This window comes from Vollenhovia emeryi, unplaced genomic scaffold (genome assembly GCF_000949405.1).
Source record: "Vollenhovia emeryi isolate VEMERY1.0 unplaced genomic scaffold, V.emery_V1.0 DF939378.1, whole genome shotgun sequence".
In the NCBI taxonomy this organism is placed as follows: Eukaryota; Metazoa; Arthropoda; class Insecta; order Hymenoptera; family Formicidae; genus Vollenhovia; species Vollenhovia emeryi.
The window spans coordinates 1,704-15,345 of record NW_011966988.1 but is presented as its reverse complement, the minus strand read 5'-3'; the positions used below and the strand labels follow the sequence as shown (position 1 = coordinate 15,345).

At 40.9% G+C, this 13,642-nt stretch overlaps 1 protein-coding gene across 1 annotated transcript; it reads right to left on the bottom strand.

Moving 5' to 3' along the window:
- Positions 1–9,685: 9,685 nt before the first annotated feature.
- LOC105558126 (uncharacterized protein K02A2.6-like) lies at positions 9,686–13,142 on the bottom strand. Its single transcript, XM_012005651.1, has 2 exons — positions 12,794–13,142; positions 9,686–10,767 (listed from the first exon to the last, which is right to left on the bottom strand). The coding sequence occupies exons 1-2, from the start codon at positions 13,140–13,142 to the stop codon at positions 9,686–9,688; spliced, it is 1,431 nt and encodes a 476-aa protein (XP_011861041.1).
- Between the last annotated feature and the right edge of the window lie 500 nt (positions 13,143–13,642).

The window sequence follows — 13,642 nt, the reverse complement described above, 5'->3', positions numbered from 1 at the left end:
CAGGACACCTTGTATATTGAGAAATAGGTAATTACTTCTAAATTATAATTTTAAAATACTATAACATGTAAATAGATTACATATTTGTTTAAGATCGCGTAATTAAATCTTAAAAAATTGTCAATTAAGTAAATCAATTGAGTATCGTATCAACATTAGAAAAATTCGCATAAATTCGTTATTATATCGCTAATTAATATTAAATTAATTTATTTAAAATTTATCCGAATATTACTTGGGTTTCTAAATTATCGAGTATTGTCCGTGTGCCACGTCTCGCGTCTACCACGTACATTCACCACTTGAACAATATTTAATATAAAAAAGAAACATTTTGCATAAATAGTGAAGCAGTTCTCATTGAATCATGTGTGTTGAATCGATGTGTCAAATTCGCAGGGTTTGGAAAGTTACTTTCTAAAAATAACTAGTTACCGTTACTCGTTACTGAGTTAAAAAAGTAACTACTTACCGTTACTAGTTACTGATTCTCAAAAGTAACTCGTTACCGTTATCGTTACTTAAAAAGTAACGATTCGTTACTTTCTCCGTTACTTTTATAATACTAAATCGAAATCAGACTAAATAGAAAATTTACTTATATATGTTTTGTTAAAATATTAATAAGAGAAATAAAGTATTTTATATTGTAGTAAGAGTCTAGAAGCGAAGTAAGAGTCTAGAAGCGAAGTCTCGATGCCTCGATCACGGGGTATACGAGTCGCGGCGTGTCCCCTAGGCGATCAACAAGACAAGAGACAGCGGATGAACAACAAAATCGGGACGCGTCGCCAGTCAGTTACCAACACGCTTAAGAGATAGGCGGAATAAAGAGACTTGATTTCAATCTTTACGTTTCGTTATCATTTACGTTTTACCACAATATCAGAAGTGGGATTGAGGGCTTACGTACCAAAGAAAGACACACTGGTCGATACGGAAGATGGAAGCCGACAAGATTACTCTGGCGCAGTTGAAAGAGGTTTTAAAACAATTAGGCCTCTCATCGAAAGGCAACAAGATAGAATTATTAGGAAGGTTTTATGAGCATGACCCTGCCGGTACATGGAAGCAGAGAGTAGGAGGAATCTCGGCGAATAAGACGGCGACGGGAGAAGAGGCAACGATACAGCCAGGAATGGAGGAAGGTGACGATCTGGCCGAAATGGAAGACAACACGCGACGACAACAGATCCCACGGACCCCGTTGGAACAAGACGCGTACTTAGAAGACCCATTACGAGATAGAGAGCTCGAAATCTTGAGAAGAGAGAGAGACATTATGCAACGAGAGCTCGAAATCCTGCGCCGCGAGAGAGAGACGGAAGAGAATGTGCGACTTACGACTTCGCTCAGGACAACGGCTAGTCAAGGCTCGACGGCGAGAATCCAGCCTAAGGCCCTGAGTGAATTATTAAGCGAGTTTTCGGGTACAGAGGATACGTTCGCTATTTGGAAGAAACAGTTCGAGCTCATTCAGGCAACGTATCAGTTAGATGACGGGATGGCACGAATCCTTATTGGCATGAGGCTAAAACAGAAGGCGCTTCAGTGGTTCCACTCAAGGTCGGAGCATTTAGAGATGTCGGTTGAGGAGCTGATCGGAAGTATGCAGACAATGTTCGATCATCGCCCAACGAAGATGGATTTACGAAAACAATTTGAAGGAAGGACGTGGCGTAACGACGAGACCTTCAGCAACTACTTTTACGACAAGACGATCCTCGCGAGTAAAGTGCCCATCGACGAGGAAGAGATAACGGACTACATAATAGACGGGATTTCAGACGAGGTGACGCGAAATCAGGCGCGGATACAAAGATTTAAGAAGAAGGAAGATCTGTTGCAAGCGTTTAAGAAAGTTATGCTACGGGCGCCAAATAAAAATCAGGCACGAATCGGCGATAATATCACTGGAAGTAAAACGGAGATCAAGTACAAGCCAAAACTACAGACGCCCCAGCAAACGACGGGACAAGGCAGTGTGCAGGCTAAGTGTTTCAACTGCAGCCGAACGGGGCACATGGCGAAGAATTGCGATAGGCCGAAGAGAGAACGAGGTTCGTGTTACGAATGCGGGGCGATCGATCATCGACTACGGGACTGTCCACAACGGAAAAAGATGACAACCGAATCGAAGGGGTCGCAGCAGCAGCAGCAAACAGGAACGGCGTCGCAGATCTCCAACATCGAGAAACAGAAGCGAGACGATAACGAATTTGTTAAAATTATCGATTTACAGATAAGTAAAGACGGGGTAGAGTACAATTTTAAGTGCGAGTCACACAATTTGATACCGCGAGTCCCATTAGCTTGATAAAGTCAAAAGTTGTTCCGTCAAAGTTAATTGCGACATTTCCGGATAATCATTATGAGGGAATTAACGGATCGGTATTAGAAATATTGGGACAGGTCGAGGTAAAAGTCTCGGGAGAGGACTTAGACGCGAACGGCGTATTACTTCGAGTCGTACCCGATCACGCGATGAAATGCGAAACGATATTAGGTAGGGACGCGATTAAGTTGTTAGGCCTTACGTTGGTTAAGCAAAAAGAAAAAGGCGAAGAGATAGTGTCAGAAATATTAAATATCGAGCTGAACGAAGCGGAAAATGACGGGAACAAGCTAGATATAAATGCCGAAACATCGAAGGAATTGCGAGATAAATTTATGCAGATATTTCACGCGACTTATCTACATTCGGAGAAACCGATAGAGCCAAAGCTTAGAGCAGAGATCAAATTGTACGTTAAAGACAAACAGCCTTTCCATTTTGCGCCGGGAAGATTGTCGTACGAAGAAAAGACTCGATTACGTGAAATCATAGACGATTTGTTAGCTCGGAAAATCATACGCCCCGGAAATTCTGAGTATGCTTCGAGAATAGTGTTAGTTAAAAAGAAGAACGGGAAAACGCGATTATGTGTCGATTATCGAACACTGAATAAGGTTACTGCCAAGGATAATTACCCGCTTCCAGTAATTGAAGATCAAATAAATGCGTTACAAGGAAAGCGATTCTTTTCATCGCTCGATTTAAAGGACGCGTTTCACCACGTGAACGTAGCGGAAGATAGCATTAAATTTACGGCATTCGTAACTCCTTTCGGGCAATACGAATATCTCAAGATGCCTTTTGGATTGAAAAACGCGCCCGCGCGGTTTCAGCGATACGTAAACGAAGTTTTAAGTGACTTGATAAAGATTGGAAATGTCGTAATATATATGGACGACTTTTTAGTAGCCACGGATACACTAGAGAAGCATCTTGAGGTACTCGAGCAAGTATTTCAACTCTTAACACAAAATCATCTTGAGTTGCTTTTAGATAAATGCCGGTTTCTTTACGAGAAAATAGAATTCTTAGGTTACGTCATATCGAAAAAAGGAGTGCAACCAAGCGATCACGGAATCAATGCGGTAAAGAATTTCCCAACTCCCAAAAATGTACATGATGTGCAGAGCTTTCTCGGTTTGAGTTCATACTTTAGAAAATTCATCGAAAACTTTGCGTCGATTTCTGGTCCGTTGTATGCGTTATTGAGAAAGGGAGCGATATTCGAGTTTAAGCAACAACATATGGATGCGTTCGAGACGCTCAAGAGAAAATTAGTAGAGACACCGATTTTAGCGATCTATAGTCCGGACGATCTTACCGAATTACACTGCGACGCGAGTTCGCGAGGATTTGGAGCGGTGCTCCTGCAACGAAAAGCAGACAATCGTTTTCATCCGATTTTTTACTTCTCAAAGAGAACAACGGAGGTAGAAGCGCGTTATCATAGCTACGAGCTCGAAACTCTAGCGATCATTTACGCACTGAGGCGGTTTCGAATATATTTGCAGGGCATACCGTTTAAAATAGTCACCGATTGCAATGCGTTGATTTTGACGCTAAACAAAAAGAATATAAATCCACGAATCGCGAGATGGGCCCTTGAATTGCAAAATTTTGATTACAGTACCGAGCACAGGCCAGGCAAAAGAATGTCACATGTCGACGCGCTTAGTCGAGCAAATAGCGTTTTAGTTATCGAAGATAATACTTTCGAATTTAACTTGTCGGTGTGTCAGTCACAGGACACAAAGATTAAGGAATTAAGATCGCGGCTTGAAAAGGAACAGGATAGTTTTTATGAAATGCGAAACGGATTAGTATACCGAAAGCGAAATGAGAAGCTTCTGTTTTATGTGCCTCACGCGATGGAACAGGAATTATTACACAAATATCATAATGAATTCGGACATTTTGGGATCGAGAAAACTTACGCGATATTACAGGAAAGCTATTGGTTCCCCGAAATGAAGACCAAAGTCCGCGCGCACATACAAAACTGTATTAAATGTATTTCCTATTCAAAGCCGTCAGGCAAAAAAGAAGGATTAATCCATTGTATTCCGAAGGGAAGCGTGCCATTTGACGTAGTACACATAGATCACTTAGGTCCGATCGATCGAGAGAACACGGCAAAGAAACATGTATTAGTTGTCATAGATGCGTTCACGAAACACGTAAAATTGTACGCGGTAAAATCAACAACGACGCGCGAAACAATCGGGTGTCTTAAGGATTATTTCCGAATATATAGTCGGCCAAAGACTCTAGTTTCCGATAGAGGCACGAGTTTTACTTCAAAGGAATTTGAGGAATTTATGTCGGAAATGAACATTAAGCACATAAAGGTCGCAACAGGATCCCCCCAAGCGAACGGACAGGTAGAGCGTTACAACCGTATATTGACTCCTATATTAGGTAAATTGTATACGGGTAAGGATTGGCACAAATCCTTACACGAAATCGAATTTAGCATAAACAATACTGTTAGTAGAACGACTGGGAAAACCCCTAGTGTATTGTTATATGGCGTTAAGCAGCGGGGACATGTAATAGACCAGTTAAAGGAGTTCATTTCAGATCTAGACGAAGAAGAACCCAGGAACCTAGATAAAACTAGAGAAAGGGCGGCGGAAAAGATTGAGAAAGCGCGATTGTATAACGAACGTGTTACAAACGACAAGCGGAAGATTGCACGCGAATACGAGGAAGGCGATCTTGTAGTAGTAAAGAATTTTGAGTCTACAGGAGGAAAGCTAGTACCGTCGTATCGAGGACCGTACCGCGTCTTGAAGCGACTGCGAAATGATAGGTACATAGTGGCGGACGTTGAAGGATGTCAATTGTCGCAAAGACCGTACAAGGGCACATGGGAAGTGTCCAACATGAAACCTTGGAAAAGGGTCGAGTCAGATGAACAAAATGATCATCGACAGATAGAGCTAGATAGTGACTAGAAAAAAAGGGGCAGAGTAGAAGAGGTAGAAGTATAGATATATAGAAATATAGAAGTATAAATATTTAATATCTTATATTGAAATTGTTCAGTAATTGTTCAGTTCAAATGCGGACATAAAAATTATATACAGCGTTTAGTTTTAAGGTCAGTACCATGTCTATCCGGAAGTTATGTTTAGATTTTAAGTTAAGATTTTAATTGTGCCGATTGGACGGCCGAGGACGGCCTAATGTCAGGCTGGCCGAATTGTAGTAAGAGTCTAGAAGCGAAGTAAGAGTCTAGAAGCGAAGTCTCGATGCCTCGATCACGGGGTATACGAGTCGCGGCGTGTCCCCTAGGCGATCAACAAGACAAGAGACAGCGGATGAACAACAAAATCGGGACGCGTCGCCAGTCAGTTACCAACACGCTTAAGAGATAGGCGGAATAAAGAGACTTGATTTCAATCTTTACGTTTCGTTATCATTTACGTTTTACCACAATATTTTATATCGCAAGACCACAAAAATTCAATTTATTTAAAAGTTTTAATAATTTTAAACTTACTATTATTCCTAAAATATATGATATATCACATATAATAAGAGTCATCTAGATTTAAGATATAGAATTATTTAAATAATCTGAATATAGGAATATAGGATTATCTGAATAATACAAGAATTATATACCCAAATAGCACAAAAACATTCCATTAACATTCTAGGAATATACGCCAAGAACATTCGAAGATTCCAGGAATCTTCTAATAGTCGTTTTATACGTTCGAGGCATATTTATAGAATGTACCAACGGAGCACTTCAAAAGTTCTAGAAACATCTCTAGAGTTCATCTGAATGTGCTACGAATGTACACGAATGTACTGCAAATATTCTAGTAATGTGCTGTAGATATTTCTATGAATGTTCCTGGAATATACAGCAAATATTCCAGTAATGTGCTGTAGATATTTCACCCAAAGAAAAGTATTCTATTTTTTAGTGGTTCCCTCTTGATTTTAGCCGGCACAAATTGGCAACCGGCACTACGCGACACGCGCGCGGGCGCGTGAGCGCCAGCTTCTGAGTATTCACCGACCGCTGCTAGGCCGCGCATGGTGACATTGGTGACGGCCAAAAACTCGGAAACAAAATTCAGTCTCGCGGGCCTCCTTTTATACCCTACGAGACTGAATTTTGCTTCCGAGTTTTTGGCCGCCACCATGCGCGGCCTAGCGGCGGTCGGTGAACTACTCAGAAGCTGGCGCACGTTTTACATAGTACATTTACAACATTCCATAAACATTCGTAGCACATACGCTGCTAATATTCCACGTATATTCAGTAAGAATATCCGTAGAAAATTCCATGTGTACATTCCACGTACATTCTGTAAGAATATATTCATAGAACATTCAGAATATGCCATAGACACTCAGGGAACATTTAATGCGAATATTCCCTGGACATTCTGTGTGAATGTTCATAGAATATGAAGAACATTCTAGAAACATTCACGGCACATCCATGCGAATATTCCTGAGAGAGAACATTCGAATCATATACAAACATTCATGGAACATTCGGTGCTATCTGGGTAGGGTTATCTGGATCACAAAATATAAACGCGTTAAATTTTATCAATATTGCTTATTTATTTTTAATAAAAGCTGATACTCTATTATAGAGTCTCTCGCAGCACACTGACACGGTTGCGCCTGTGTGAGTGAGTACCGAGTGTAACACTTTGATGGTGCTCTGAACCCAAAGTTTGCATCTCTGGACCCGACTATGAATACCGCCCATAGAGATTGGACGACAGAGTTCGCGTGATTGGTCGATTGGTGCACGTGACTTATGTACAAAATGGCAGCGCCAATAAGAAACGCTGCTTACGAAAATTGTCATAGGTTAAAAATATAAAAGGTAACGATAAAAGTAACTGTTAAATTCGTTACCGTTACTGAAAAAATGTAACTACGTTACCGTTACAGTTACAAGAAAAAAAATGTAACGGCGTTACCAGTTCGTTACCAAAAAAAAGTAACTGTAACGGTAACGGCGTTACAAGTAACGCGTTACTTCCAAACCCTGACGATATCCTATGGATGTCGTCATTTTCAATACTCTCGAGACATTGTACGTCTCCAGAGATATTTGTACGTTCCAACTGTTTAATTTCTTTGCAGTATTGTATAAGATGATCTGCATCAACAGTAGAATAATTGCTATTTTTAGTGGTTTGAAATTGTGATAAAGAAATAAGGCGTAATGCCTGCTTAAATTCTTATGGCACGCTGTTTTGCTATTTAATACTATCATAAAAATTCTACCACATTAAATTGATACTAAAAGAAAAGAAATTATAATTATGACTAGAAATATTTATAATTCATCGAATTATTATTAAGCTATCATATGATTAAAAATGCAGAAATAAAATTATGTCTAGACAAAATATTAATTCTGAATTTATTTTATGTTATAACAAAAATTTTTCAGGAATTAAAATTATGTACATAATTTTTATTCCCGAAGTTTTATTAAGTACATAATTTTATTCTGGAATTTTTATTATGTACATAATTTTCATTCCCGAATTTTTATTATGTACATAATTTTAATTCCCGAATTTTTATTATGTACGTAATTTTAATTCGTGAACTCTCGTAGGAATTATAATTCCTCGTATTCGATGCCTACATGTCCCAGGTCGCCGATGACGAGGTTTAAACAGCGCACTCCGTATTCAGGTGTCTAGACGTATTAATACTTTGAATTTGATATCTACGTATCCCAGATCACCGATGACGGGACCCAGACAGTGTAGTTTTTGGTGTCTAGGTGTTCTAATTCTCTGAATTCGATGTCTACATGTCCAGATTAGAATTTAAAGTATTAACACATCTAGGTACTGAAAACTACGGAGCACACTATCTGAACCTCGTCATCGGCAACCTGGGACACGTAGACATCAAGTACGAGGAATTATAATTCCTACAAGAGTTCACGAATTAAAATTATGTACATAATAAAAATTCGAGAACTAAAAATATGTACATAATGGAAATTCTCAATAAATATTGTCTTAACAAAATAAAAATTTCTTTCGATTAAAAATTTATTGTAAAATTTAGGATTAAAATTTTAGTAGCATGTAATTCTAATTTTCAATTTTTATTATGTAATGGCATAATTTTTATTCATCTAAATTCCATTAAGTCATGACATAATTTTAATTCATGAATTTTTATTATGTCATAGAATAATTTTAATTCATTGAATTACTATTATAGTTTACATAATTTATATGCCTGCAATTATTATTAAGTTACGACATAACAAAAATACATTAATATTATCTCATACCATTAAAAAAATGAATTAAAATTATGTCTTGACATATGTATAAGTAATTCCACATAAATTTTATAGCACGCTGTTTTATGGCACGCCGTTTTGCTATTTATTAATATTTCTTAATAAAATTTTGTATTTTGAATTAATTTTATATTAAGACATAATTTTAATTCATTTTTATTATGTCATGACATAATTAAAATGTTTCCGAAAAATTATCTACTTCAGTTTAAATAAATTATTGAATTTTTATTTCAGATTAAGAAATTTTATTAATAAATAGCAAAACGGCGTGCCATAAATTCTCGTGCATCTGATACAGAGTTGATCTGAAATTGAGGACATTGATGTCGTTTCGACATCAAATCGACATCGATCGACAAATCATTTCTCACTGGGATCCTGATCTACTATGGATTTCTCTAATAAAGTTGGTTTTGCACATGGAATGCGGTTAGGACAGTTACACTTAATGTGTAGTAAGTTGTGCACTATGTACACTTTTCGACGCCATTTTGGCTCCAAATCCTTATACAGTGGTCTTATGGATTGCGGTACTTTATATATCTAGTGACTTTAATGCGTACGCACGATACATCACCACATTCCTCCCTACTAATTGTAAGACTGGAACTCGTCAAAACCATAGCGCCTGGGAGGCACGCCGAAATTCGAGCGTGTAGAGTGTCGGCGGGTGTCAGGAATCTGTTGAACCTCCTCATTTGGATTCCCTTCTTCGTCATTCATCAAGGCATCCTCAAAGACATTTGAATTGTCGGTACTTCCCTCAAATGTTTCCGGGTCATCGCGATTTTCTGGTTCTTGATTGATGTCATCTTGGGATTGTTCTATGGTGTTTTGTTCCGGCGCAACTTCCTCGCTTGTGTCGTCGGCGCGGCGGCGTCGAGAAATTGGGGAGCATCTAATCATGCGCCCTTATTGTGGCGCAGCTTCAGCTGATTTGAGTGTGCTTTGATAACTCGGCCTGATTCGGTTTGAATTTGATAGTTGACAGTGCCGCACTTTTTGATCACTGTCGCTGGAACCCATTCCTATGAATCGTTTGAGCGATGGAGTTGATAGTAGACGCCGTCTCTTTCTACAAATTCCTTCCATTTTGCACCGTGGTGACCGTTGAATTGTTGCGCCATTTTGGAGTCGGCCAGTCCCTGGTGCGGGCCGGAAGGGTTCAGCACATCGAGTCTCGTTTTCATTGTGCGGCCGTTAAGGACCTCTGCTGGTGTTTTCATGCCGAGGCCGTACGATGGAGTCGAACGATAGCAGGAGAGGAACTCGAGTAGCTTTTGGTCGATGTTTCCCTTGGACTTCTTCAGTCCGGTCTTGAGCAAGTGGACAAATTTCTCAGCTTGCCCATTCGATTGCGGGTGGTAAGGAGCGGTTCGAATGTGCTCTACCCCCAATGATTTGCAGAACCTCTCAAACTCCATTGAAGCAAACTGAGGGCCATTATTCGATACAATAATGTCGCAATGGCCATGTTGAGCGAAAGCTTGCAGGATCAGCTCGATGGTTCGGGAAGTCGTCGTTACATTGGTTCTAACAACCTCCGGCCACTTGCTGTAAGCATCGACCATGATCAGAAAGTAGTTTCCATTCATGGAACCGGCGTAATCGATGTGGATGCGAGACCACGGCCCGCTTGGGACTGACCATGGCTGCAAGGAACACTTGATTGGTGTCTTTCCGGCTTTTGCACAATCTTCGCAGCTCTTCACGGTTCGTTCTATGTCTTTATCGATCAGAGGCCAGAATACCTTGCTACGTGCAAGTAACTTCATGCGCACGATTCCGGGATGCCCACGATGAAGTTCCTCGAGTATTTTTGAGCGGAACTGAGCCGGAATAACGATCCGGTCCCCGAAGAAGATGCAGCCATCGATGAGAATAAGAGCCTCCCGTTGGTCAAAAAATTTTGAAACTTCCAGGTCCGTGATGAACTTTCGCGATTTGGGCCATCCATTCATGACATAGCCGGTGACCTTACCAAGAACTTTGCAATTTCCCGTGGCCTTTTGGATGTCCCTGAATTTCACTGGTAGCATGCCGGCAGTCTCGACAGCGAAACTCTGCGATTCACGCCGAAGCTCGTTCTCAACGGAGGCGATCACGACATCTTCGATTGTAAATCTCGCGTTCAGCGATACCGTTTTCGTTCAATTGTAAATCTCGCGATCAGCGGTACCATTTTCCATTTTAATTATTAATTTCGCGTTTAGCGATACCGTTTTTAGTTCCCCACGCCTAATGACGTGTGTAAGTTTCGTTTCTGAGATTTCGCGCACTCATTATCTTTTGAGTCGTTACTAATTCCCGCTCGGGAATTCCGCGGCTAGCGAGCCGGTCGTTCTCGTGCAACAGAGCACTCGCGTAATCAACATTTTCTTTGTATTTCTGAACAGCAGCGCACTTATGTACACCCGTTCGTTTCCGTATTCCGAGCGGCCGCGTACACTGCGGGCTACGGCCAAGGACGCTAAATCGCGGTCGTCCGTAGCGTAATCCCGGACATACACTGTGCCAGTGAAATACCTCTGAATAAACTCACACGTTCTTTGTAAACACGACTCTCTTTCTTTCGCAAGCGACAACACCCATCCCGATTCAAGCTACGATTACGGTGCTTCCGCTCTCTCGCTCGCGACCCTGACTGATCAAGCTATTCGGCGAGGGCGAATAGAGGGAAGCATACCGAGGACAACACGTCCACCCCGAAGCGTCGTATAGTGCCAAGCCGGGCATCAGAAGCGACGCGGTTCGTCGGCTCATCCGAGAGTCGACGAGTGATCCGAGACGGGTGACCTCCTATTGGACACGTAACGATTGGACACCGGTCGATTGGACACGCACTATTGGACACATTGGCACCGAAATCATTGGACACCGCATTATTGGACACAAGCATTTTTGGACACCGCATTTTTGTACACCGCATTATTGGACACTGCATTATTGGACACCGCATTATTGGACACCGCATTATTCGACACTGCATTTTTGGACACCGCATTTTTGTACACCGTATTTTTGTACACCGCATTATTGAACACAAGCATTGCAAGATTGGACATTGCATTTTCGGACACCGTATTATTGGACACAAGCATTGCAAGATTGGGCACTGCATTTTCGGACACGGCATTATTGGACACAAACATTGCAATATTGAACACCTTATTATTGGACACCGCATTATTGGACACCGCATTAAGTACACACACGGACGTATATGCATGTCGATCGACACGCTTGAAAAATTTGTCGTATATCGACAAATGTAATACCAGCTTAACTTGTGAACTTATGTTCTTTGCACCTGTCATTTCCTATATGCAGGGTAGTACAGATAAAGTGTCCATCCGCTCGTATATAGGTACAGCGGGTTAAAAGTTTAGGATAAAGTTCCGAATAGGTGAACCCTCTGATTGTTTTGAAACTACACTATTTTTTGTATTTTTGAACGCTGATTACGAATATGACAATGAAAATTTTCGACTAGGTCATTCTCAAAGTAAAAAGTCAAAAAACTTAAAAATTTTTAAATTTTTAGACATTATTTCGATAAATATTGATGTAACAAAAAAATGTTTCAAATATAAGTTGTAGTTCTTTTAAAAATACATTATTTATATTGTATAAATTTTTTACGTGAAACTGATAGTTTCGATGTTACAGACTAAAAACGGCTATGGTTCCGAATACAACATATCTCTGATTGCTCTACAACATATCCGAAGCGCATTGAAATCGGTGAGGGACACTTCCGACCTTGTAAGTGCAAAATCGTAGAGGACTTTTCTCTTTGTCTTATTTCCCTCTATCTTTCCGTGGACGGCGGTCAAAAAGTTGCGGAGTACTCTGTATAACCAAAATATACATTATTGTAGAGTTTTGAAAAGCTCTTAAGATAAGCTATAAGAATATGTAACGAAAAAGGGTGGAATCCGTTTAATAATTTCAAGATGATCGTTACGTGACCTGGAAGCTATTCAAAGTCATTACCTGTGTGAAGTTAGCACCCAATTTTTGGAATTTTAAAATTCTAAAAGTTGTTCCAGGTTGTTCTAGACTTGTTCCAAATTGTTCCAGAAGATCAAATTTATATCATGGAAATTTTCGCGGGAAAAAAACGATTTTTCTACCTGGCACCCTACTTTTCGCAAATCGAACTTTTTTAAGGTTGTTCCAGGTTGTTCTAGTTGTTCTAAACATAGGCGTCCGGGTCCCGCTACCGAATAGGCCCGGGGTATCACCTGCCTGTCGTAAGAGGCGACTAAAAGGTGCAGAGCCAGAGAACCCAAATAAGGGATCTCTGGCGGTGTCCGCGGGCACGGGGACGGTGGTCCCACCACAAATGGTCCCATGCTTGGGACCACTAGTGGGACCCCTACGGGCTGGGGGATGGAGCGCGGGGGCGCTCCATTCCCCCAGTATCGGCCCGTAGGGAAGGGCGGAGTACGGTGTTGCCCTGTACTCCGCCGCGGCCCACATCCATCGTGGGCCGCAAGGTAGGACTCTCCCCGAACACCAGGGAAGAGTAGCGCGGCCGGGTAACGGTAGTATACATCGTATTCCCGGGACCCGGCCATATATGCGCGCGAAGAAGGCAACCGGGGTGGTTTTAGTGGCTAACGTGCACCGCATACCCCCGCCCTCCCCCCGGAGGCGCGGGGGATCCGAAGGGATTTCCACCTCGTAAAAAAAAAAAGTTGTTCTAAACATTGTTCCAAAGTATTAGTTTGATTGGTCAAAAACTTTAAAAATGTCGGGAAAAAATGATTTTGTAAAAAAATCGTTTAAAGTACGAATATCTCAAAGAGTGAGTGAGATATTCGTACTGCCCTCTCTCTCGTTGGATTTGACTAAACATAGCGGACCACTCTGTTGGCCAGACTCTGATTAGAGGTTCTCTATGTACCCAGTGAGAAGGCTGATGTCAAATCGACGTCGATCCGACGTCGATTCATTGAAAACAGATCGACATCGAAATT

Excerpts from the sequence above, each read along its gene's own strand:
- LOC105558126 (XM_012005651.1), bottom strand. The coding sequence starts at position 13,142 with ATGTGGGCCGCGGCGGAGTACAGGGCAACACCGTACTCCGCCCTTCCC. Across the intron at positions 10,768-12,793 it reads TGCGAAAAGTAGGGTGCCAG|ATGTCGTGATCGCCTCCGTT; the intron begins GTAGAAAAATCG and ends TTACAATCGAAG.